Source organism: Macaca fascicularis, chromosome 10 (genome assembly GCF_037993035.2).
Source record: "Macaca fascicularis isolate 582-1 chromosome 10, T2T-MFA8v1.1".
NCBI classification, from domain to species: domain Eukaryota; kingdom Metazoa; phylum Chordata; class Mammalia; order Primates; family Cercopithecidae; genus Macaca; species Macaca fascicularis.
Window position 1 is genome coordinate 15,071,079 of NC_088384.1, and position 25,504 is coordinate 15,096,582.

Here is a 25,504-nt window from a genome sequence, read left to right on the forward strand (position 1 = left end):
AAGGAGCATAGGAGAGGAAAGAATCTTCCCGGCTCAGGGCAATCAAGAAAGGCCTCCTGAAAGAGGCGTCATTTGAAGAAGAAGAAAAAGGAGGACCTACGTTGTTGAGTATCTGTTCTGGGTTAGGAACTGCACTGGGGCCCTTCACTTCTGTTATTTCACTGAGTCTTCAGAGTCAATCCCTTTACCCCCTCGGCAAGGACTGATATTGTCTTCTTACAGCAAAGGAAACTGAGGCACAGTTTTCACATAACTTGCTCAAATTCACACAGCTACTAGGTAACAGAGCCAAGCTTAGAAGCCAGATCTTTCTAACTCTGGAGCCCAATCTCCTCCCCCAAATCACGTGTAAAGAACTAAAGGGGCCCAGCACGGTGGCTCTTGCCTGTAATCCCAGCACTTTGGGAGGCCGAGGTGGGTGAATCACCTCAGGTCATGAGTTCAAGACCAGCCTGGCCAACATGACGAAACCCCATCTCTACTAAAAATACGAAAAGGTAGCCAGGGGTGATGGCTGGTGCCTGTAATCCCAGATACTTGGGAGGCTGAGGCAGGAGAATTGCTTGAACCTGGGAGGCGGAGGTTGCAGTGAGCTGAGATCGTGCCATTGTACTCCAGCCTGGTCAACAGAGAGAGACTGTCTCCAAAAAAAAAAGAAAAGAAAAAGAAAGAAAAGAAAAACTAAAGAAGGAACCCGAGTGGCTGAGGAGGGCGGATCACTTGAGCCCAGGAGCTCAAGAACAGCCTAGGCAACATGGCGAGACCCCTTTCTACAAAATAATACAAAAATTAGACTACACATGCCTATAGTCACAGCTACCCGGGAGGCTGAGGTGGGAGGATCTCTTGAGCCCAGAAGGTCAAGGCTGCAGTGAGCCATGATTGCGCCACTGCACTCCAACCTGGGCAACACAGCAAGACCCTGTCTCAATAAAAAGAAGAAGAACTAAAGAGGTAGCTATGGAGACCAGAGCCAGGACAGGATGCAACTGAAGGTTGGATGAGCAATTGCTCATTGTTGGGGTCAGCTCCTGAGTGCTGGGGACTTCAGTGAAGTGGGAGCTCAGAGTCAATGGAAGGAGCAAATTCATGGCAGGCAAGCAGGACAGACCACTTACTTCATGTCACCCTGCCCAGTGGCTAGCACACAGCAGGCATTCGAAAGTAGCCATTGAGACTGCTCTCTCCCTTCTTGACCCCTAGCCCTTCCTCCCTTCCCTCCATCCCAAAAAAAAGAAAAGAAACTACCCACTGAAAGAATGAATGAACGAACGAAAGAACGATCAAACTCATAGGATGCCACATGTTCTGTTGTTGCAAACCATCCAACCCAAGCTGGTGGCTGCGCTGTGCCCAAGGCCCTGGGGTTCCAGCCAGAAACAAGCCAGGCATGGCCCACCCTCCCTGAGGCCTCCCGAATCCCTGCCGTCAGGGAGGGTCTTGCCAGGAAAGCAAAAAGCCAGGAGCAGCAAAGGTTGAAAACACAGAGAAAGCAGCTCCCACCAAACCCTTCATTTGCTTCACTTAAAAATTTACTCAGACAGCCTCCTCCCCACGCCTCAGCTCGCTCCACCGTGTCCCCTCCTGGCTCCAGAGCTGCTCTTTCAGCTTCTCATGAATATGTGGAAAATAAAACAGAGTCTGTTCAGCCCCTAATGACCAGGTTTATGCGGAGCTTATTGTGTCTAAAGAAACAAGACAGCAGTTGGTGTGAGATATTAATGTGCTTTTTACAAAGCTGATGAAACCTCCTCTTAAACTACTTAATACCTGCAAGCTGCAATTCCCAGCCTGAAACGGTGAACTCCTGGAGCCAGAACTGTGCCAGCCCACGGCGCAGCCCTTGGCCTTTCCGTCTCGGCGGGGCCTCAACTCACTCGGCTTGGCGGTTGGTGGGGCACTGCCAATCTTCTGGGATGGGGGTTCCATGGAGAGTCATGGTTGTTGAGCCCCTTAGCTGAATAACTCTTGGTGGGGGAGTCTTCCCTGCATCCCCTTTCCTCCGGAAGCTCAAAGCCAATTCCCGAGGGGGCAGGGGAGAGTGAGACCCCTGCGCTCCGCTCCAGTCATCGTCCACCCTCACCCTCACCCACCCAGCCCTCCGATGGGCCCAGTCCTTTTGCAAATCTCCAATCCCACCAATTTGTCACGTCTATTGTACCAGCTGACCCCTCACACAGGATCACCCTTCATCCAGTGGTGTGCTGGTAAATGTTTAACAACCAGTTCCCTGGGTGGGAGGTGGGGACCTTGGTTTGTAGCATTTGCCGTGGGTTCCCACCGTGTGAATACGCCAACCGTATTCAATTTCAAACTGCTAACAAGAGCTGGGAAGACACTGGCGATGAGCTCACTTGAGCAGGGGCGAGCCGGCACACACACTGCTGGCTTTGGGCCTTCTCTCAAGTCCTGTTACTCCCAACTCTGCTCTACGAAACCTTCTCCCACCCACGGGGACAGTGTGTTCCCTCCTGTGTCCCACACTTCCCTGACTGCTCTTGCTAGAAAGCCCTCCTCACCCTTCCACCACGTCCTCATCACGCCTACACACACAGACACATACACACACATAGACACACACACCCATGCACAGACACACACACACCCCCATGTACACACAGAGAGACAAACACACATGCACACACATACACAGGCACACACACACACGCAGACACAGACACACACGTACACATACAGACACAGACACACAAACACACATGCACAGACACACACACACACACACCCATGCACACACACACACACACACCCATATACACACAGACACACACAGAGACACACACACGCACATGCACAGACACACACGCCCATGCACAGACACACGCCCATGGACACAGACACATGCCCATGCACACACAGACACACACACGCATGCACACACACCCATGCACACACAGACACACAAACACACGCACATGCACAGACACACATGCCCCATGCACACACAGACGCACACCCATGCACACACAGATGCACACGCATGCACACACACCCAGGTACACAGAGAGACACACGCACACGCACATGCACACACACGCCCATGCACACACACACACATCCATGCACACACAGACACACAAACACATATGCACATGCACAGACACACACGCATGCACACACATAGACGCACACACCCATACACACACAGACACACACAGACACACACACACAGACACAGACCCCTCCCTGCTTTACCAGGCTGACTCCTCCACTTTGTGTCAGCTCAGGCACCTGCTCTTCCTCAGGAGACCTGTGTCACCCACACACTCTCACGCCTGGACATGCCTTCCTTCTGTGTGCCCCAGACACGCTCCGCTGTCCTCTGTCATCACACACACCCTCTACACCACAGCGTGTGTTTTCTGTCTGCTACCATAGACTGCAAGTTCCTTGAGGACAGAAAGTATATTTTTCCCCCTCTGTGTTCTCAGCAGGTTGCACAAAGCATGGCATAGAGTTGGTGCTACATAAATGATAGCTGAACAATTGTGCTGCCATAAGGCCTCGTACCTCCTTCTAATATATTACGTGAGGCGTTGCACTCTAAATTCTGTACCGTCTGTCTTTCTCCCTAGAATGTGAGCCTGAAAGGCAGAGATTAGGTTAGATTTTCCTCTACCATCCCAGTGCTAGGCACTTGACCCCTTAGTCTCCACCATAGGGAGAGAGGATGCCTAGAAATGAAGCCAGCTGGGAGGAAAGTCAGAGATGGAGAGAGATTCCAGATTTTGGAGCACCTGGATCCATCTGTGCCTGAAGCCATCACAACCCCCAGGGTAGATTACCACCAACCAGAAGGAAATACAATGGAACCCCAGGCTGGCCTTAGGGAAATGAAATCTCATTCATTTCATCACCTCTCACCATTCTCCTCTTACTGGAGTGATTATCTGTTGACGCAGATGTCCTACGAAGTTCAAATTTCACCTCTAATGCTTGAGTGCTGCTAGTATCCCCTCCCCTCCCACACCCTTCCCCAGCACCACCATTAGTCAGACTGAATCCAGGGCCCACTGAGGTCCAAGTGCTCCTGGGCACCCTGTGCTCCTCCAGCCGACCCTCACAGCCTCATCGCCACCGGAGGCGTTGGAACCAATCTCACCATGACCTGTATCCCAGTTTACCCCCATCACTCCTCCCTACTCATCACTTGTCCCTCAGGGCCGTGTGTCCCCTGATCTGGCTGGATCTCTAACTCCCCCGCCCTCCTAAATCCTTGCCATGGCACCTTCTAGAATTTAGGTCACAGTGCCAGCAGAATCCCCCCTTCCTGTCCTTGCTCTAATGGAAACCTGGCTCTCCCCGAAGGACACCACCGCCCCTGCAAACTCTCACTGTGGAGAGTGTTTTACTGCCCACATCCCAGGCCTCCCTGGACCTCATCAACATTTCCGGTCCATTTCCCTGCCTCCTCCCTAAACTCCCTGTCTCTGTGAAACACATCTCAGCCTACCTGTCTGACTCCCTCATGGCCACCGTCATTCAGTCCTTGGGGAGCTGAGCGCTGGCTCACTGCCTCTGCCTCCAATGCTGCTCCCGTTATCATCCTTGGAGATTCTACAACCAGGCAAGCAGCCCCTCCAGTCCCTGATCTTGACCCCTTCACTCCAACCTGATGTGCCAGCGCTGCCTCACCCATTGTTAAATATTGAAATTCTGTTGTACCAATCAGTCTTGCTATGTCAGGGAAGCTGGCCGGGGGCAGGGGTGGCTCCTGTGTTGGGCCCGGCAGAGAGAAGAGAGGAGCTGGGACTAAGGCTCCATCTCCTCTCCTCGCTGCCCAAGGCTGGGTTGAGATCTCAGCTCTGTTCTCAGGTTCTATAAGCTCCAAGGCCCACCCCAAGGGTGGGGGCAAGAGAAGCAGAGTGGCCCTGATCTCCTGAGGCTGCTGGGCATGGAGAGGTCCTCCAGTCAAACAGTAGAGGACAAGTTAGGAGAAGATTCTGCACTCGCCGAGATGGAATGACCCTTACTCTAACAGGGAAGTTTAGGGAGCATCTGGTATGGTTCCCTGTGTCAAAGCATGGTCCAGTCAAGCCATCATTTAGCTCATAACAGCCTCATCATCAAAAGATCACACCATTCATTTCTAAAACCCAGTCGGTGGTTTGGGGCTTATTAGAATAATTTGATGAATCATTTGCCCTTCACATTTTAACCGGGTAGGCAGTTTCTTAATATATACTTGATGTATACAGAACATATGAGCGAACATTGTAGTTTTGCCTTATCTATTAATTTGTATGACCTTTCCAGTGCGTACTTGAAGATCATCCTACCTCCACCTGTCCCGAGCCACCTCATTCGGGCTCTTACCCTTGCCCTTGGCATTTCCAATACCCGCGCCCCCTCAACTCTGTCTTTTACATCCCACTCTCTGGCTACCACGTGTCACCCTTGCAGCTCACTCCCATGCACTCCCATTTCAATAATGCTTTGACCCCACCCCTGCCTTTGCACTGCCTCACTTGCCCTTCAGGTCTTCATTTCCCTGTTTAGCCAGCTTGGACTCCATGATCCATCCTCATAATCCCTCCTTTCCACCCTCTCCCTGTTGCACTCACCTCACAAACCTCCTCCTGGTTAGAGGCGACTCTGCAGCTAACTGCACCCACACCCCGAATGTGGCCAGAGAAAGCCACAGAATCTCAGAAGAGACCTTCATGCCACTGACACACATACTTCACAGCCTGGTCCACTCCCTCCCACTCTCGCTTCCCTTCCTCTGTCCTCCCATCCCCAACCCTTCCTCCCCGTCCTCTCAGTTAATGCTCCTACTTCCCATTTCGTCGGGAAAATAGAAGCAAGCAGAAGAGAAGTGTTATACCCTCCCACCATGTCTGCCCATCCCCAGCACTGCACCCACGAGCTCTGCCATCCCTCCTGGCACAGCACCATCCATCCTTGCACTGTGTCCTGGGCCTCGTCTCCTTGCGCAGTGCACCTGTATTGCGCCCCCATCTCTGCAGGTCATCCCTTCTGTCCTTCTTTCTTTTACTTTTTTATTTTTATTTTATTTTCGAGACAGAGTCTTGCTCTGTCACCAGACTGGAGTGCAATGGTGCTATCCTAGCTCGCTGCAGCTTCGAACACCTGGGTTCAAGGGATCCTCCTGCCTCAGCCTCCCAAGTAAGCTAGGACCACAGACACATACCACCACACTTGGCTAATTAGTTTTTATTTTTTGTAGATATAGGGTCTTGCTATGTTGCCCAGGCTGGTTTTGAACTCCTGGGTTCAAAGGATCCTCCTGTCTCAGCTTCCCAAAGCTAAAGCCTGAGCCACTGCCCCCAGTCCTTCCCTTCTTCCCTCTCTACTAGAACATTCCCACTAGTAGCATACAGGCCTTAATATCTCCCTCCAACACAAAGCAGCCAGCACTAGCCAGCTAATGGAGGACACCCCAGTAGCACAGTGCAGGGAGACACAGGGAGGTTAGGAGAAAGAGGCAACAAAGGACATGATGGGCGCTCAGGCAGCAGGACCAGCACGCATGTGCCAAGGTCCTGAGGTAGGAGGGAGCGTGGCAGGAAAGAAGGCAGAGATGAGCAGGGAGGGAGGAGGCAGGTGGGAGGTGAGGCCAGAGGTGGAGGTTGAGGGTCAGGCTTTGTTAGAGATGTTGAGCTTTTCCCCGAGAGCACTGGGAAGCTGGAGTGTTTCCGAGCTGGAGGTGGCATGATCAGATTTGCATGTACAAAGGATCACTGTCATAGCTCTGTAGAGAAGGATAAGAGTGGGTGCAAACTGATGAGTGGGGAGGCCACGGCAGCCATCCAGGGAGCAGGGATGGTGGCCTGGTGGTGGGCGGTGCTGTCTCAGAGGCATCAGGCAAGTTTGAGACACTAAGAATCTAACACAGACAGGACACCCTGATGGATGGAGCCTGCAGGGAGGAGGAAGAGATAGATGTTGGCGCTGACAACTAGGCTCAGGCTTACACCAGGAAGTCCTGGAGAAGCATTTGCCGAGCTAACTGGGGCCTCCAGAGCACCAGGCAGGAGGGAAAGATCAGGAGTTCACGTTCAGTGCCTTTAAAACATCCACCAAGAGACATCAAATAGGCAGTTGGATACCCAGGTCTAGGCCTCGAGGAGAGGTCTGGGCCACTGATTATCTCACACGGCCTCTCTGTTAGCATCTCCTGAACCCTCCTTCTATGCCAGGCACTGTGCTAGGAGCCGATGGTCCAAGGATGAGTGAGGCCCAGGCTTGCACCGGAGGAGCCACCAGGCTCCCCGTAGAATGTGAGCTCCTGTTCCTGTGGGGTCTTACCCTTGCCCTTGGCATTTCCAATACCCGCACCCCCTCCACTCTGTCTTTTACATTCCACTCTCTGGCTACCACGTGCCACCCTTGCAGCTCACTCCCATGCACCCCCATTTCAATAATGCTTTGACCCCACCCCAACCCTAGGCTCAAAAGCATTGACTGCCCTCCCCTGCTCCACCCCGCACCCCTGCCTTTGCACTGCCTCACTTGCCCTTCAGGTCCTCATTTCCCTGTTTACCCAGCTTGGACTCCATGATCCATCCTCATAATCCCTCCCTTTCCACCCTCCTGTTCCTGTGGGGAACAGGAGTGGGTGTGGCCCGCCAGGATGCAGCTGGGGCCCTTCTGGGTTAAGCTCTGTCCTCAATTTGTGGGACGCCTCGGGGCATGTCAGTACTGCTCTCTGAGCCTCACTCCTGCACAGATTCTTTATAAAGATGCCTGGCACCGGCTTGCTGAAATATTTGTCAGATTGAATTGAAAGGATATGAAAGTGCTTCGCAAAGTGCTTTTCAAATACACTGATTCATAATTGTAACAATAGGGAGAATTTGTTATCCTCTTAGCAGCTGGTATGAAGACTTTTGCCACAGAGAAGGGTGTGTGGTTGGATTAGGGAAACAAGGCACTACGGAGGGGACAAGGCTTCCTTTTAACACCCCAAGATGCAGGAGGGCAGAGAAGCCATGACAGGAGAGGGGTGGGAACAGCAAAAAGCACGGAACACAAAACACTCAGAGAAGACACCTGCCCATGGGACCATTTTGAGTGGCCCTACCAAGCTTCAGTGAAGTGACCGGAAGTCCCGATATGCTCTGGGGAATTGTTTCTCTTGTAGAAAAAGTTGGTGAATTTGGTACAGGGAGAGCTCATGTGTGAAAGGAAGTTACAGAGGTTCCTCTTTTCCATTATATGCAGCATAGCCAGAAGTTCCTAAAATGCTTATATTTCTATGTAGTAATAAGTATCCCTGTATACTATATACCTGCGTACTATTAGGTTGGTGCAAAGTAATTACGGTTTCACTATTACTTGGATGGCAAAAACCACAATTGCTTTTGCACCAAACTAATATATAATTCTATATTTTGTACATACATATAGGTCTAGGCTGGGCACAGTGGCTCATGCCTGTAATCCCAGCACTTTTGGTGGCCACGGTAGCTGCCATCTCTTGAGGTCAGGAGTGGGGGACCAGCCTGGTCAATATGGTGAAATCCCGTCTCTACTAAAATACAAAAATTAGCCAGTTATGATGGTGTGTGCCTGTAACCCCGGCTACTTGGGAGGCTGAGGCAGGAGAATCGCTTGAACTCGGGAGGCGGAGGTTGCAGTGAGCCGAGATCGTGCCATTGCACTTAAGCCTAGGTGACAGAGTGAGACTCCATTTCAGAAAAAAAAAAAAAAAGGTATATGTAATACCGTAAAATTCCTGAGTAATATCTATAGTACATACTGGAATCTGCCTCTACTTTATAAGACATAGTCTCAGGACTGTAGAAGGAAATCATTGCCAACATGTATTGAGGGCTCTATTAATTAGGTCACACTAGCTACTAAGTCAGTGGCTGGACATAGTCAAATTTCATTTCTCTCTCACGTCAATGCCCCCAAGGACTTCCTAAATGTGTCAGGCGCTGTTCTGACTACTCAACATGCATCAGCTCAGTGAACCTCCACGACAATCTGCCAGGGAAGAATTATTGTTATTGCCACTCTCAGGTGAGGACATTGAGTGACACACAGCTGGACCCAGGCAGTCTAGCTGTGCAACCTGCGTCTTACCCACTGTGCATACACCCCACCCAATTCTTCTTCCATTCAGAGAAGGTTAAAGGACGTTCGCTGTGCCTGTGCTGGTGCTGGGGATAAGATGGTGAATGAAACAGTCTCTGCTGTCAGGAAGCCGATGCTCTGGTGATTGTACGGTCTATGCTACTTATCAGTTTTTGGAAAGGCTGCATTCAAGAGTTCACTCACTCATCAGTGAACACAGGGGAGGACCTGCCTGTGACACTGTGCTGGGATTTGCCCCGGGCCGGTTCTCACCTTCCCAGCAGGCACCAAGGAAATGTTTAGAGTCAAAAGACCCTAGTTGGAGCCCTGATTCCATCATATCCTAGCCACAAGTATTTACTCAGATAGTTTAGCCTCCCTGAGCCTCAGTGTCCTCATCTGTACAATGGGGATGATAAGACCCCTCTCACAGGCCTGTGGTGGAACCAAATTGAGTTGTAGTTCAAGAACTTGGCCAAGGGTACAGCCCCCAGGGGGCTCAATCTCCTCCCCACCCCCATATTTATTTCAGAGCGGTTGGCGGCTGGGTTTGGTGAATTTCGTGCAATTGCAGATGGGAAAGTGTTTTGCAGGCTCTTCTAAAGGGCTGTGGCAGCATCTGGCAGCACCAGTGTGGGGTGTGTCCCGTTTAGAAAGTGATCTGCTGCTTTCTCACATGTAAAATGCAGGGTGACTCCCAGCCAAGCTGGGGCACAGAGACGGGCTGAGGAGTGTTCGTCAGCCTCCTCCGTGGCAGTCCCCAGCCCGGAATCAAGCCTCCACCGCTGCCAAGCCTCCGCTAATCCTCAGAAGCTTCGGTGCAGGGACAGAAGGCAGCGTTTTGAAGTCCTCGGCTTTAGATCCTCTCCGCAGTACTGCGGGTGTGTATTGTGATTCACCAGGCAGATGTCCAAACAGACAAAATGAAACCTTCCTTCAGGGGTGAGGGAGACGGCTGAGTGAGTTTCCAAAGAGCCAGAAGTCTAGAAGAGGCAGGTGGGCCCTAAGCGCCCCCAAAACTATGATGTTTCATGCGCTCCTTCTCCCCTTGTTTTGCAGGGAATTTCAAAGGTCTGTGCAAGCAAATCGATCACTTCCCAGAGGATGCAGATTACGAAGCTGACACAGCAGAATATTTCCTCCGTGAGTGCACACAATTGTTTTTATCTCCCTCCTGGTGGTGGGCCCTGCCCTTCCATCCTTCACAGAGTCAAGGACCAGGCCTATCTAGAGGCCCTCATCACAGCAGAGGGCAGGCAAAAGCTGAATCTCTCTCCTTTCCGGAGTGCAGACCTTCACACATGCTGTTCCCTCTGCCTGCAATGCCCTTCCCTCCCCGTCTTTGTCTGGCAAACTCCTACTCAGTCGACCTCAGCTAAAACATCACCTTCTCCAGGAAGTCCTTCCTGCCTTCTGCATGAGTTCCCAGAGGACAGTACTTTATCATTGCTGTGGGGTCCTTGACTATTTGAGTAACCATCTCCCAACTCTGCTAGCGTATGGACTCACCCTAGCATTCACCATTATATTCTCGGCCCAGTGCTTGGCATGTAATAAGTGCTCAGTGAATATTTCTTGAATAATTGGATGAAGTAACCCACCAGGCAGTGCCAGATTGGAACTTCTAATGAAAAAAAAAAAAAAGAGAGAGAGAGATTTTTTTCTTCCCCCGCAAGTCAAGTAAGTCAAAGTTAAATCCTGATGTAACAGCTGCAATCTTAAATCCACCTGAGACATATTATCAAGAGAAAGCAGGCTGAGGCCCCAAGGAAATGTCTCAAGTATCAGCAAAAACTAACAAGGCTACCTATTCCCTGAGAAAGGGATTTCCAAGAGAGGGGCTGAGAGTCCTTGATGCCTGGGACAGCAAAGCCAAAGGTTCTCAGGCCATCTCTTTGGAAGGAGGTTTGCTCTCCTCCCAGGAGCATCCCCACCTCTGCTCCAGACCCTTCCACCTCCCCTCCCCAACAGCACAAGGGTTGCCATTACCCTCAGATCACTTTTATGAAGCATGTAGGAGGCATTTTATTATATAGATTGCCCCTGTCTCTTTCAATAATTACTTCTCACATCAAGCCCAGTTCTCAGGTCAGCCTGGAATCTGGTTTCATTGAAAAGCCCGTGGTATGTGAAGTCAGTCAGGCAGCTGGGAAGAGAGAGGGAGGCAACACGATGCAATTTTTAGATTCTTTTTTTTAAAGGAAAAAATATCATACCCTGCTCGTCATTTCCTTTTATGAATTCCCTCAAGACGTTGCTCTTAACTGGAATTCCTAACAGGCCATTTGGTTGTGGTTACCTGTTACCTACGACTGTGTCTGGGGTGGGGCTGCAGGAACCCGGCTGTGCAGTAAATGTGGGTTGAGCTTCTGTGTGCTGGATCCTGTGCTCAGTGCTGGGGAGGCCAAGATGGATAAGGGAGACGCAGTCCCTGGCCCCAAGAAGAGCACAGCCTGGCGGGGAGGGTCCTTGGAAAAACAGCTCAACTTGGGAGACACTGCATGATAGAGGTGAGGCCTGAATGTAGAAGGCAGAAGCCAGCAAGCAAAGCCAAGCCTCACACTGGGAGCCATACTCCCGGAGCACAGGGCTCACCAGGTGGAGTCTGAATTATGTCATGCTTTATCTGCTAGGCAGTAAGCGCCTGGGGGCAGGAAACTTGTCTCATTCATTGCTGCCCTTATAACGGCTCAATGAATGCTTTTTGTTAAGAAGAGATAGAGGATTCTTCAGTGGCAATTCCTAACAATTCAACACCTCCATTTCCTTGTTTTTAAGAAAGAAGAGCATAGAGCATAGAGTATTTGGTTCATTTTGGTGTCCCTGGACAAAAGACTTGGACTCAGATTGGCAACACAGGATTCTGAAGGTCTGATTTGAGTTGACTTAATCCAACAATATTTTTTGAACATCTGTAACAGGGGTCAGCAAACTTTTTCTGTAAAGGATCAGATGTTGAATATTTTAGGCTTTTGGGGCCATACAGTCTCTGTCCCATTTAACCAACTCTGCTCTTGTGGCCACTGACAATAAGGAGGCATATGTGTGGCTGTGTTACAGTGAAGCTTAACTTGATTTACACAACCAGGCAGCAGTCTTCATTTGGTATAGTTTGCTGACCCCTGGTCTATAAAATGCTAGTCCTGGGCTGGACAACAAAAATCATTTTTTAAAGCTGGAAGACATGAATTTCTATCATTCTCTACGAAGTTCTAACCTAGATCTTGAGAGAAGCTGGGAGACAGGGATGATTTTTCTAGAAGGATTCCCCCTGCCCCCACTCCCTACCCCTGCTTCTGATTCAGAAGCTCCTCTGGGGCCTCCCTGGCACGCTGCATATGTCTACAATTCAACCCTGACCACACTTTGCTGCAATTTTGCTGGTTCACACTTGGGATCCCCAGGAGGCTATGAGCTTCTTGAAGGCAGAGCTATATCCCATTCATTTCTGCACCCCAAGCACCCAGAAAAGGCCATGGCAGGGAATTTGACCCAAAAAAGCACTTTGATGACTCAGCAATGAAGTGACTGGGCGGGTGAATATGCGAACATTCAAGTAAATCATAGTCTAATGCCCCGAGATCAATGCAAGCAACGGGCTTCCAGAAGAAAACAGCTGGGTCCCCATTCGCCAGAGGTAGGCAGGTGGCTTCCAGAGGTGTACAGAGCTTAGGCCCAAGGAGGCGGGCTGAGCTGCACCTGGGGTGGGCAGGGCCTGAGTCCACTCCTAGTTAAGGTCTGTCAAACCCATCTGCACAGCTCATCTGCCGCAGGGGAGGCTGTGAGGGGGCAGAAGCAGCCCCTCTCCCTGAGGGCTAGCCATCTGGAGGGAGACCTACGGACCTAATGTTTATGCTGCATGCTGGAATAGAAGGAAGTGTGTGGTGCTGAGGGAACCTGTTCCCTAACCCAGACCAGAGGAGGTCCTTCCAGAAGGGTTCCCTACAGAAGATGGCACCAGAGCCCATTCATTCATTCATTCACTTGAGAGATATTTACTAAGCACTCACTGAGTGCCAACACTATTGTCAGTCCTGGGGATCCAAGAGTAAATCAAACAAAGAGGGCCAGTGCCTTCATGAAGGGTATATCCTAGTGTAAGAAACAAGTAATAAACAAGTGTGAAACACCCTCTCCCTGCCCTCTGCACCCTGAGATAGTTTTGTTGTTGTTGTTGTTGAGATGGAGTCTCTTGCTCTTTCATCCAGGTAGGAGTGCAAGTGACACCAAACCTCTGCTTTCCGGGTTCAAGTGATTCTCCTGCCTCAGCCTCCCGAGTAGCTGGGATTACATGCGTGTGCCACTATGCCTGGCTAATTTTTTGTATTTTTAGTAAAGATGGGGTTTCACCAAGTAAGCCAGGCTGGTCTTAAACTCCTGACCTCAGGTGATCCGCCTGCCTCGGCCTCCCAAAGTGTTGGGATTACAGGCGTGAGCCACCATGCCCAGCCCCAGCTGAGATAGTTTCTGAGTGGTCTGGGAGGAGTTGGAGAGTGGAGAGTGATGGGGGAGGGACCAGTGGGTCCTGGGGGCATGTCACTTAGATAAGGTGGTCCCACAGTTTCTCTGAGTGAAGAAAGGGAACTAGGTAAGATTTCTAGGGAAAAGAGTAGCTGACAGAGAGAAGAGCAAGAGCAGGGTCCTTAAAGCAGACACAAAGCATCATGTTTGAGGATCAGCGGTGTGGCTGGTCCTGCAGGAGCCCAGTGCAGGGGTAGAGTGGGGTCCTACAGCACAGGAACCCAGTCATGTGGGCCTGGGACCAAGGGGAGACCTCAGTTCTCATTCTAAGTGTGATGGGAATGACCGATTTAGACACGTCAGCCTGGCTGCTGTGGTAGTGATGGTTGGAAACGGAGGCAGGGAGCCCAGGTGGCGGGGTTGGGGGGTGGGGGGAAACCAGAGTGTAACCATGGTGATGGTGAGAAGGAAGGAGATGTTTGGGAGACAGAGCTGACAGTAGCAGAGGTGGCCACTGATGGAGCATGGGCCATGAGGCAGGGGACAGATTTCAGGATAGGGACAGAAGTGAAAGGAGAGGGAAGAAGCAGTCAAGCAACTCTTCTTTCTCCCCAAAGAGCAGATTTCAACCCATGTAGAGCATCTCCTAAGGGACCTGGGGCTTGTTTTCGATGTTCCCAAACAGCTCAATTAATTCTTTTTTTGTTTTGTTTTGTTTTGTTTTAAGATGGAGTCTTGCTCTGTCACCCAGGCTGGAGTGCAGTGGCGCAATCTTGGCTCACTGAAACCTCTGCCTCCTGGGTTCAAGCGATTCTCCTGCTTCAGCCTCCTGAGTAGCTAGGATTACAGGCGCCCGCCACCACATCTGGCTAATTTTTGTATTTTTAGTAGAGACGGGATTTCGCCATGTTGGCCAGGTTGGTCTCGAACTCCTGACCTCAGGTGATCCACCCACCTCAGCCTCCCGAAGTGCTGAGATTACAGGCGCCAACAAGAGCGAAACTCCACTTCAAAAAATAAAAATAAAAAGAAGAACAAACAGTAAGTGCAAAGGTCCTGGCTTGGGAGCATGCCTGGAATATCTGAGGAACAGGACTGAGCCTCGTAAGAGAAGAACGGAGTGAGCAAGGAAGGGCAAAGGAAGAGCAGGTGTGGAGAGTCCCAAGGACCCTGTGGGTTGCAGCGAGAATTTGGGGGTTTGCTCTGGTTGACCGACACCATCTCACTTTTGAACAGGCTCTGGCTGCTGTGTTCATAAGGGACTGAAATGGGATGAGGGCAGAAGCTGACAGAAGAGTTAGAACTCTGTTGCTATAATTTAGGCAGGAGGTGATGGCAGCTTGAACCAGAGTGGTAGCAGTGAAAGGGGTGAAAAAGGATCAGTGTTGAAAATATTTCCAGGGCACCACACACAGGATTTTCTGAAAGGCTGAATGTGGATTTCGAGAGAAAGGAAGGAGGCAAGGATGGTGCCAAGACTCGTGCCCATGGGGGAGCAACAGGTTGAGACTGGGGCTCAATATCAGCCATACTCAGTTAGAGATGCCTGTGGGACTTCCTGGGGCAATGTCACGGGCTCGGTATGAACCTGAGTCCAGTGTTCACAGGAGAGGTCCCGGCCAGAGATAGTGAGTTTTTGCGTTGTTGGCATGTAGGTGATATTTAAAGCCATGAGACTCAGTGAACTCACCAAGGGAGTGGTACACAGAGAGAAGGGGAGAGGCCCAGACACTAAGCTCCAGAACACCATGAAGGCTTAGGGGCCAGGGAGATGAGGACACTCCAGGAAAGGGGGCTGAGCAGGAGTGGCCAGTGAGGTGTCTAGGGTAACTCCCACCATCCTTGCTACACCAGCTGAACTGGGGATGTAGAGCAGAGAGGGAGGACAGAGAATGCCAGAAGGGCATGGCTGGACAGCAATTCAGAGCTCATCTCCTGGGGTGAAAAGGATGGTGGGGCTCACTGCGCTCAACCCAGCAGGCCGAGCTTAAGACGTTGCCCAGCCTCTTGGAGGGCCTGGCAGAAGGAAGGCACTCAATTAATACCTGATGGACAAATGAATGAATGAATGGACACTCTTACTCCCCAGTGCCTATGAGTATCTGAGGAGTCCCCCAGCCTCTCCTGAACCACACTGATAGAGAAACAGCTATAGGAGCCCCTGGTCACCACCCCGGGCTCCATAAAGGCATGACCAACATGAACTTAGCCCCACCTATCACTGGCTTATCCAGTAATGAATGGTGACTGGACTGTTTCTCCCAACCAGCGCTGTGGGCCCATCGAATGTGTCTGTTGTGGTGGCCTCCATATCCTCTTCCCTCGTTAACCAAAGATTGAGGAGCGTGGTGAGGAATGAGGCAGTGGTGACTGGGGTGTGACTTCTCTTGAATGTCAAGCATGCATCCGTGCATCTGTCTTTGTGCATGAGGGCATGAGTCTGTGCTGTGTTCCGTGTCTTTCGGTACCTGCATGTCTGTGTGTCTGAGTGTCCGTGTCTGAATGTGTAAGCACTTGTGTGTTTGCACGTGTCTGTGTGTATGTGGATCCGTGTGTGTTGTGTGTGTGTGTGTATGTATGTGTGTTGTGTCCAGGAGATAGGAGTTGACATTTCCTAGCTGTCCTACTGTGATTTGGAGTAAGGGAAGAAGAATCAGAGGAATTTGGCTTCCTCCAACAGTCATGTATTAAGCACCTACTGTGTGCAAGACCCCAAAATCCACTCTATTGTGACCACTCATAGTCCAGGACTGAGGGGTATGGTCAGGTCTCCCCACTCCATATTCAGAGCCTGGGGCTGGAGGTGGAAGTGAGGGGCCCAGGGCTGGCTGCTCTCTCTGACGCACTCCCTCCAAGGAGTGTGTCATAGGCCACACACACAGACAGTCCTCAACGGGCGGATCACCAGGCCACACTCCAGAGCCAGAAGTGGACAGAAGGGGGAAGGGAGGTGAGCCCTCTGCAAAGCCGATGCCCCCACTCAGCTCCCCCCAACACACACACGAGATGTACGCCCAGTTGCCTTTAAACTTGACGCCTCCCCAGCGATTCACTGACCACCTGAGGATGATGACAGGCAGCCTGGGGGAAGCCAATAGCAGGAGTGGAACGGAGGAGGGAGGCAGAAGGCAGCCGAGGCAGGGAGGACCCACGCGAGGGGCTTCTGGGGGGCGAATTTACAGAACTTGGACACCAGTGGGAGGCAGGCTTTGGCACACTCGGGGCTTCAAATCCAGCTCTACCACTTCCCGGTGAACCTCCCTGGGCCTCGGTTTCCTCGCAGTGGGGACGATGCTCATTGTCATCTTCCTAGCATTGCCATGAGGATTAAGGGAGTTAGAGTTGGACAGCTCTTCACACCTGCCCGGAGCCAGTGAACATTCAGCAGGCATTCACCACAATCCGTGCTCACTGTTGCGTCCCATTGCATAGTGATGAGTGCAAAGAACAAAGAGGAAACAGGGAGGAGAGATGGGCACCCAGGGAGGGTTTCAGTTTGCAACAGGGTGGTCAGAAAGTCCTTGCGGCAAAGGTGACGTTGGAGCAGAGGCCTGAAGGCGGTGAGGGAGTGCTTGGGAGGTGCAGATATCCTGGAAGAGCATTCAGGCAGAGGGAACCGCCAGTGCAAAGTATCTGAGACTGGCGGGTTCAAAACAGCCAGGACACCCTGTGATAAGCAGACGAGGGGCAGGCAGGTGGGAGAAGGGGTGGGGACCAGGACTCGGGAGCCTCTGCTTTCCCCTGAGATGACACCACCATGGGAGGGTTCTGAGCAGGGGACAGGCATGGTCTGATGTTCAGGCTACCAGTATCACTCCAGCTTCTGCAGGAGAGGGAGACCACCTAGGAGACCACGGCTACCCTCCAGGCTCAAAAGGCAGGTGCTCAGGCCCGGTAGTGGAGAGGTGGCTGAGAAGGGGTTTGATTCTAGATGTATTTGACACGACAGCCAGCAGTTTTTTTGTTTGTTTGTTTGTTTTTGTTTTGTTTTGTTTTAGAGACAGTTTTGCTTTTGTTGCCCAGGCTGGAGTGCAGTGGCATGATCTCAGCTCACTGTAACCTCCACCTCCTGGGTTCAAGTGATTCTTCTGCCTCATCCTCCCAAGTAGCTGGGATTACAGGTGTCTGCCACCACGCCCGGCTCATTTTTTTGTATTTAGTAGAGACGGGTTTTTACCATGTTGGTCAGGCCGGTCTTGACCTCACGTGATCCACCCACCTCGGCCTCCCAACGTGCTGGGATTACAGGTGTGAGCTATCATGCCCAGCCGAGCTGGCAGCTTTTACTGACAGCCTGGATGGGGGAAGTAAGAGAGAGGTCTTGTGGATGGCGAGCAGTTCTGGCTGGCAGATGGGGCGAACATCACTGCCCTTCTCTGAGGCTGGGAATGTAGGACGAGGCTGCTGTGCGGGGAGGTGACCACTCTATGCCAGTCTGTTTCATCTTGGTTTCTGTTACGGAATCTTCTCCCCACGGACTGTGAACAGCTTGAGGACACCACAAGGAGTGGCTGCAAATAGAGTGTCCTCCTCCCACCCACCCACCCCCTCCAGCACAGGGCCTTTCCCAGGATCAGACCCAGGAGAGGTTTGCTGAGTGAATAAACAAGGTACCGCCCGCCCTACAGCAGCTGGCATACTCACCCTCTTCCCAGAATGAGGTCAGAGGAGGATATTGGGTATCAAGTTGGGCCACAGTCACCCTTCCCTGCCTCAGACAGTGTCCCACATCCCCATTGTCCCTCTCTCCCCAGCTCCTCCAGTCCCACCGGGGAGCATGAGCCAGGGAGGTGTGGGGAGACCAGGTGTCAAGTCCCGAGCTTGTTACTTAGAATAAAGGGGCCTGAATTCAAGGGGTGCTCCACTCTGTGACCTTTGGCAAGTTACACAACTTCTCTGAGCCTCCCGTGAAGAGTGCTTTTTAGGTCTTCCCAGAGCCCCAGGGGAACAGCATGAGGGGTGTCCACCAGGCCTCACCCCCCTAGAGTTTTAGAAGTGTAGTGATCCATCATTCCGGCTTTTTTTTTTTTTTTTTTTTTTGAGATGGAGTCTCACTCTGTCACCCAGGCTGGAGTGCAGTGGTACCATCTCGGCTCACTGCAACCTCCGCCTCCTGGGTTCAAGCAATACTCGTGTCTCCGTAGCTGGGATTACAAGTGCACGCCACCACACCCAGCTAATTTTTTGTATTTTTTAGTAGAGACGTGGTTTCACCATGTTGGCCAGGTTGGTCTCGAACTCCTCACTTCAAGGGATCTGCCAGCCTTGGCCTCCCAAAGTGCTGGGATTACAGGCGTAAGCTACCGCACCCAGCCCATCATCCTAGCTTCTGAAATGCTGGAGTGAGACACTCCCTTAGGATCACCCAGCCCCACCCGCCCATTTTACAGATGAGGGAAAAATGGAGGCCCAAGAGGGAAAATGACCTGCCCCAGCCCAGCACACTTTCTGGGACTGCACGCTGGGAGTGTTATCCAGGTCCGTTATCCTGCTACCTGTCCCCTGCCCAGGGCTGTCAGCCCCTTCTGGAAAGCATTGCCATAAGGGGGCTTCTGAGAGACATCTCCAGAAGTCATTGCAACCAATGTGGCTTAAACCATTGTGACCCCATCCCATGGTTAGGAAGCATCTAAGCTGCCACTTGTACTCAATCACATCTGCAGAACCAGAGCAAATGATCACCAAAAGCCACCATCCAGAATGCACACTGGTCAGCAGTTTCTATTCTATCCTAGTTCATTTCTTTTTTTTTTTTTTTTTTTTTTTTCAAGACGGAGTCTCACTCTGTCGCCAGGTTGGAGTGCAGTGGCGTGATCTGAGCTCACTGCAACCTCCGCCTCCCTGGTTCAAGCAAGTCTCCTGCCTCAGCCTCCTGAGTAGCTGGGACTACAGGTGCACGCCACCACACCCAGTGAATTTTTGTATTCTTAGTAGAGACGGGGTTTCACCATGTTGGCCAGGATGGTCTCAATCCCTTGACCTCGTGATCCTCCCACCTCGGCCTCCCAAAGTGCTGGGATTACAGGTGAGAGCCACCGCGCCCTGCCCCTGTTTCTTTTTTTTGAGACGGAGTCTCTCTCTGTCACCCGGGCTGGAATGCAGTGGCCGGATCTCAGCTCACTGCAAGCTCCGCCTCCCGGGTTTATGCCATTCTCCTGCCTCAGCCTCCCGAGTAGCTGGGACTACAGGCGCCCGCCACCTCGCCCGGCTAGTTTTTTGTATTTTTTAGTAGAGACGGGGTTTCACCGTGTTAGCCAGGATGGTCTCGATCTCCTGACCTCGTGATCCGCCCGTCTCAGCCTCCCAAAGTGCTGGGATTACAGGCTTGTGCCACCGCGCCTGGCCCTGTTCATTTCTTTAAAGGCTGGTTGCTACCACTACACTGATTTCATGACCTAGTAATGAGTCACAACCTGCACTTTAATAAACAGCGGCCTCGATAACCCTTAAAGCCCCATGAGAGACAGCAACAATTTACTCCGCTGGAATGATGACTACGATTTGCTGGTGCTCCTCGCGTACCAGGCATTATTCTCATCACTTCAAGTGTGTGTACTCAGTTACTCCTCATAGCATCCTGTGAGCTAGGTGTGCTTGTGATCTCCATATGGCAGAGGGGGCAGCAGAGGCCCCCGGGGGACCAGGTCACAGCTAAGAAGATGGACTCAGGCAGCCTTTCTCCTGAGCCTGTGTGACTGGTCACCAATCTCTACTGACAGCAGGAAGCAGGGACGTATCCGGCATCCTGCACAGATGGTACTCCCCAAGTTAGCTCCCTGGGCTCCCAAAATGCTTTTCATGTGCTATTATATATAGCACACATTCATTGAACACTTGACGATGTGCCAGCCCTGACACTTGAAACATTATCTTAATTCATCTTCACAACCACTCTATGAAGGTGAGATGACCAGTGTCCCCATCACACAGATGGGAAAGGCAAGGCACAGAGGTTACACAGCCAGTGGGGGTCCAGGAGGAGACCCCAAGTGGGCTGCCTCTGGAACCCATGCTCCAAACCATAGCATTTGACTTCTCTTTCTCTGTCTCACCCACCATCTTTGTTCTCCTTTTTCTTCTTCGAGGTCTTTCTGTCTCTCTCTCACATATACACACAAACACATACACACACACACACGCACACACACGCACACACAGAGGCATTTTGGGGGTTTTGTTTATTTTTAATTTTTTATTTCCATGGGTTGTTGGGGAACAGGTGGTGTTTAGTTACATGAGTTAGCTCTTTAGTGGTGATTTGTGAGATTTTGGTGCACCCATCACCCAAGCAGCATACACTGAATCCAATTTGTAGCCTTTTGTCCCTCACCCCCTCCCCACCCTTTCCCCCTAGATCCCCAGAGTCCACTGTATCATTCTTATGCCTTTGCATCCGCACAGGATAGCTCCCGCTTATGAGCGAGAACATACAATGTTTGGTTTTCCATTCCTGAGTTACTTCACTTAGAATAACAGTCTCCGGCCGGGCACAGTGGCTCAAGCCTGTAATCCCAGCACTTTGGGAGGCCGAGACGGGCGGATCACGAGGTCAAGAGATCGAGACCATCCTGGCTAACACGGTGAAACCCCGTCTCTACCAAAAAAATACAAAAAACTAGCCAGGCATGGTAGCGGGCGCCTGTAGTCCCAGCTACTTGAGAGGCTGAGGCAGGAGAATGGTGTAGACCCGGGAGGCGGAGCTTGCAGTGAGCTGAGATCCGGCCACTGCACTCCAGCCTGGGCGACAGAGCGAGACTCCGTCTCAAAAAAAAGAAAAAAAAGAGTAACAGTCTCCAATCTCACCCAGGTTGCTGCAAATGCCATTAGTTCATTCCTTTTTATTGCTGAGTAGTATTCCATTGTATATATACCACGGTCTTTATCCACTCATTGATAGATAGGCATTTGGGTTGGTTCCACATTTTTGCAGCTGCAAATTGTGCTGCTATAAACATGCATCACACAGGTATTTTTTGAAATGCATCCCTTCTCACGGCCATTGGCTACACCAGCCAGCACAGCATGGAAGGAGAAGATGAGAAGAGATGCCCAAGAGACTAGAAACCTCCTTGCAACCCAGCAAGTCTGTGCAGGTCTGTGAGTGTAGACTGTATCCCCTAATGGGGATTGATCCTAATTCATCCTAATGGTGAATCAAATCCCGGATGGGATAAGGGCTTAACACTAGGCACAGAAAATAAGGAACCTGCCCCCCCCCCCCCCCCACATACCTGATTATGGTGACTATTTTGATTCAAGGTCATTACTCGCACAGGGAACAGGTAAGGCAGCAGCATGGCCTGGCTGTGCGGACCCTGGAGAGAGGTCTTAGTGGGCACAGGACGATCAATGAGGGACAGGGCCTTAGAGATCATGTACTCCAACCCCATCAGAGTGCAGATCTGAGGGCAGAGGGGGGATAACACACGCTCAGGTCCCATGGAGAGCCAGGCAAAGAGTGCACAGCAGGCCCAGGTCTCCTGACCTACCCCAGTCATCACATCCCCACCGGCACTGACCACCAGCCCACCCTCCTCCACTGCCAGACACCTCGGGGCCCTGCGTGCCCTGTCTGGCCCAGCCTCCGGCTATGCCCACCATGAAGCACCACATCACAACGTGATGGCCACAGAGGCTGGGGCCCACCGAGGCACAAGATCACAAAATGATTTGTCTAGGGAGTTTGGCCAAAAAGCGGATTTGCGAAGAACGGATAGTTCAGGCCACCCCTTCCAGAAGGCAAGATGTCACTTGCCTCCTGGGCACTTAGGATACTCTTTATTTCTGTCACCAGCACAGAAAATAATAAATTGCTCACAGTTCACTGACATCCTGCATTTTCTAAAGCGTCCACATTCCTCTTCCTGCTTAATCCCTGCAACCCCGTAAGGTAGATGGAGTTAGGATTTTCATCTCCATTCTACAGAAAAGGAAATGGGGGCCAGGAACACTAACCACTGGGGCTCCCCAAGCCTCAGGCCTAAGCCTCTCCTCATCCATGGGCAAGCTGTTCTGCGTGCCTGTGACACAGCTTCAACCCAGATGGCACCCCTGTGCTCCACATCTGCACATGCAACTGCCTCACCCACGCTCCACGTGCACATCCCCAAGGCATCTCAAACTCAGCAGGTCCAAAACCAAACCTTGATCTTCCTCCTCTACTCTTTTTGTTTGTTTGTTTTGTTTTGTTGAGACAGAGTTTCACTCTTGTCGCCCAGGCTGGAGTGCAAAGGCACAATTTCAGTTCACTGCAACTTCCACCTCCCAGGTTCAATCGATTCTCCTGCCTCAGCCTCCCAAGTAGCTGGGTTTACAGGGATGCGCCACCACCCCCGGCTAATTTTGTAATTTTTTTAGTAGTGATGGGGTTTCACCATGTTGGCCAGACTGGTTTCGAACTCCTGACCTCAGGTGATCCACCAGCCTCGGTCTTCCAAAGTGCTGGGATTACAGGCATGAGCCACCACACCCAGCCTCCTCCCCTTCTCTCTACTCACTGCTAGGCTGGGTCTTCTCCCAGTCCCCCAAGTGGTTTTTTCCACCCAGCTGACAAGTCTGAAACCCAGAAGTTATCCTCAATGCCACCCTCTTCACTACCCATATCCATCCATCAAGCTTCAGTTCACCTCCTAAACATCTCTCAAACACATCTGCCTCTGTCCATGCCCTTTGTACCTACCCTGGCCCAAGCACCGGCATCACTCCTCTCTGGTCAGCTGCAGCAGCCTTCTCGATGCTTCCCTGCAGCCAGCCTTGACCCCTTCATAATCCGTTTGCTTCTTAAGATGCAAATCAGATCATGACAACCTGCCTGTTCTAAGCCCTTTAAAGTTTCCCATTGCTCTCGGGATAAAACTAAGCTCTTTAGCTCAACCCACGTGGCCCAGACTAGCCTGCCTCCTCTCCTTTAGTGCTCCCCACACTCCTCCACTGGTTCCTCGTGATCCAGCCTTCTTCTAGGTCTCTGAACAAGCCATGCCTCCTCCACCCCGGCTCCTGCTGCTTTCTCTCCCACAGCCCTGCCTTCATTGTGCCTGGTTAGCTGCTCCTTATTCACTAGAGGTCAGATCCACCACCACTTCCTCAGGGAGGCCCATCCTGATCTCCATATAAGCTCAGACAATGCTTTGAAGGGCAGCAAAGCGTAGAGCCTGAAAAGAAGGGAAGGGAATGCAGTGGTTAGATGCACAGACCCTAGAGTCAGACTGTCTGGATTCACAAACCTTGGATAAATGGCTTAACCTCTCCTTGCTTCAATTTGGTCTCTGTATAATGGGCATAATTAAAGTACTTATTCAGGCCACATGTGGTGGTTCACGCCCGTACTGCCGGCACTTTGGGAGGCTGAGGCAGGCAGATCACTTAAGGTCAGAAGTTCGAGACCAGGCTGGGCAACATGGTGAAACCCCGTCTGTACTAAAAATACACAAATTAGCCAGGCCTGACGGCACATGGCCTGTAATCTCAGCTACTTGGGAGGCTGAGACACAAGAATCACTCAAACCCAGGAGGCGGAGGTTACAGTGAGCCGAGATCACGCCACTGCTCTCCAGCCTGGGCAACAGAGCGAGACTCTGTCTCAAAAAAAATAATAATAATAATTAAAAATTAAAAAATAAAAGCGTTGGATTTGAATCCAGGTCTATCACATTTCAGAGGCCGTACAATTATATGCTGCTTAAGATAATGCAACAAGTAGAACTAAAATAAATTTTAAAAATAAAAATAATATAAAGTACTTACTTCATAGAGTTGTAATCAGAACTAATGAACTTGTGTATGTGCATTGCTCATAACAGTCCTCGGCATACTCTAAGCTCTCTGTGGACATAGTTGTCTACATGTGACGTTAGCCTGTCACACACATCATGGTGCCATATAGGGACTTTTCTTTCATAGTATGTTATCCAGGCTGTATGATTATCTGATGACATACGTGTCCTTCATGAGAGTGTAAGCTCTATAAGGCCTGTTTTGTACCCCTCATTTCTCTCATGCCAAGCCCACGCCTGGCACAGTGGTAGGCACTTAGTCCATATTTGCTCACCGGACTCACAGTAAGCCTAGAGCAAAGCATCTCCCTGCCCCGGACCACGTGGTCTTTTCCCCAATACAGAGTATACTCTTGGCCAGAGCTGGCCAAGTATGACTAGCAGGCCAAATCCAGCCCATCCAGCCTGCCACCGGATTTTTTTTTTTTTTTTTTTTTTTTTTTTTTTTGAGATAGAGTCTCACTCACTCTGTCACCCACTGCCCAGGCTGGAGTGCAGTGGCTCCATCTCAGCTCACTGCAACTTCTGCCTCCTGGGTTCAAGCGATTCTCCTGCCTCAGCTTCCCGAGTAGCTGGGGCTACAGGCACGCACCACCACACCCGGCTAATTTTTGTATTTTTAGTAGAGATGAGGTTTCGCCATGTTGGCCATGCTGGTCTCGAATTCCTGATCTCAGGGGATCCACCCACCTCGGCCTCCCAAAGTGATTTTGTAAATACGGTTTTAATGGAAGACAACCACGTTCATTTGTTTATATATTGTTTATGGCTGTTTATGTGCTACAACCGCAAAGTTAAGAAATTGCAACTGAGACCATATGGCCAGCAAAGACAAAAACATTTGCTGTCTTTCCCTTTACAGAACAAGTTTGCCAGTGTCAGCTTTAGGCATGTGTAATCTCCTTGAAGCCAAAGCCCATGGCTTCATGGGGTTGGTATAAGGCTTACACCACTCTTAGAACAAGGCCTAGTACAGGGGAAGGGCTCCATAATGTTGGCAGGTAATGTGAAGTGCCATATGCTTACTCATAGGAGACCAGTAAATATTTGTTCATAAAATAAATCAGATATTTTCTGCCCCTTGTGATAGATTTTGGCACCAAGACCAGGCCTGCCTTTGTGGAAAGTCAGGACAATTTATAGGGAAGTTATGTCTGGACTGACATTTTGGGGAGAGGGACCTCAGAAATAAAAATTGCTACCTTTTA

The 25,504-nt window shown here is 51.0% G+C and overlaps 1 protein-coding gene across 2 annotated transcripts in view; it reads left to right on the plus strand.

The window, feature by feature from the left end:
* Nucleotides 1-25,504, plus strand: part of CACNG2 (calcium voltage-gated channel auxiliary subunit gamma 2) — a 141,475-nt gene that overhangs the window by 104,906 nt on the left and 11,065 nt on the right. For both annotated transcript variants that reach the window (XM_045363705.3, XM_005567399.5), the window contains one exon: nucleotides 10,123-10,206. In XM_045363705.3, the coding sequence (XP_045219640.1) occupies nucleotides 10,123-10,206 (84 nt within the window). The remainder of the gene's footprint in view (nucleotides 1-10,122; nucleotides 10,207-25,504) is intronic.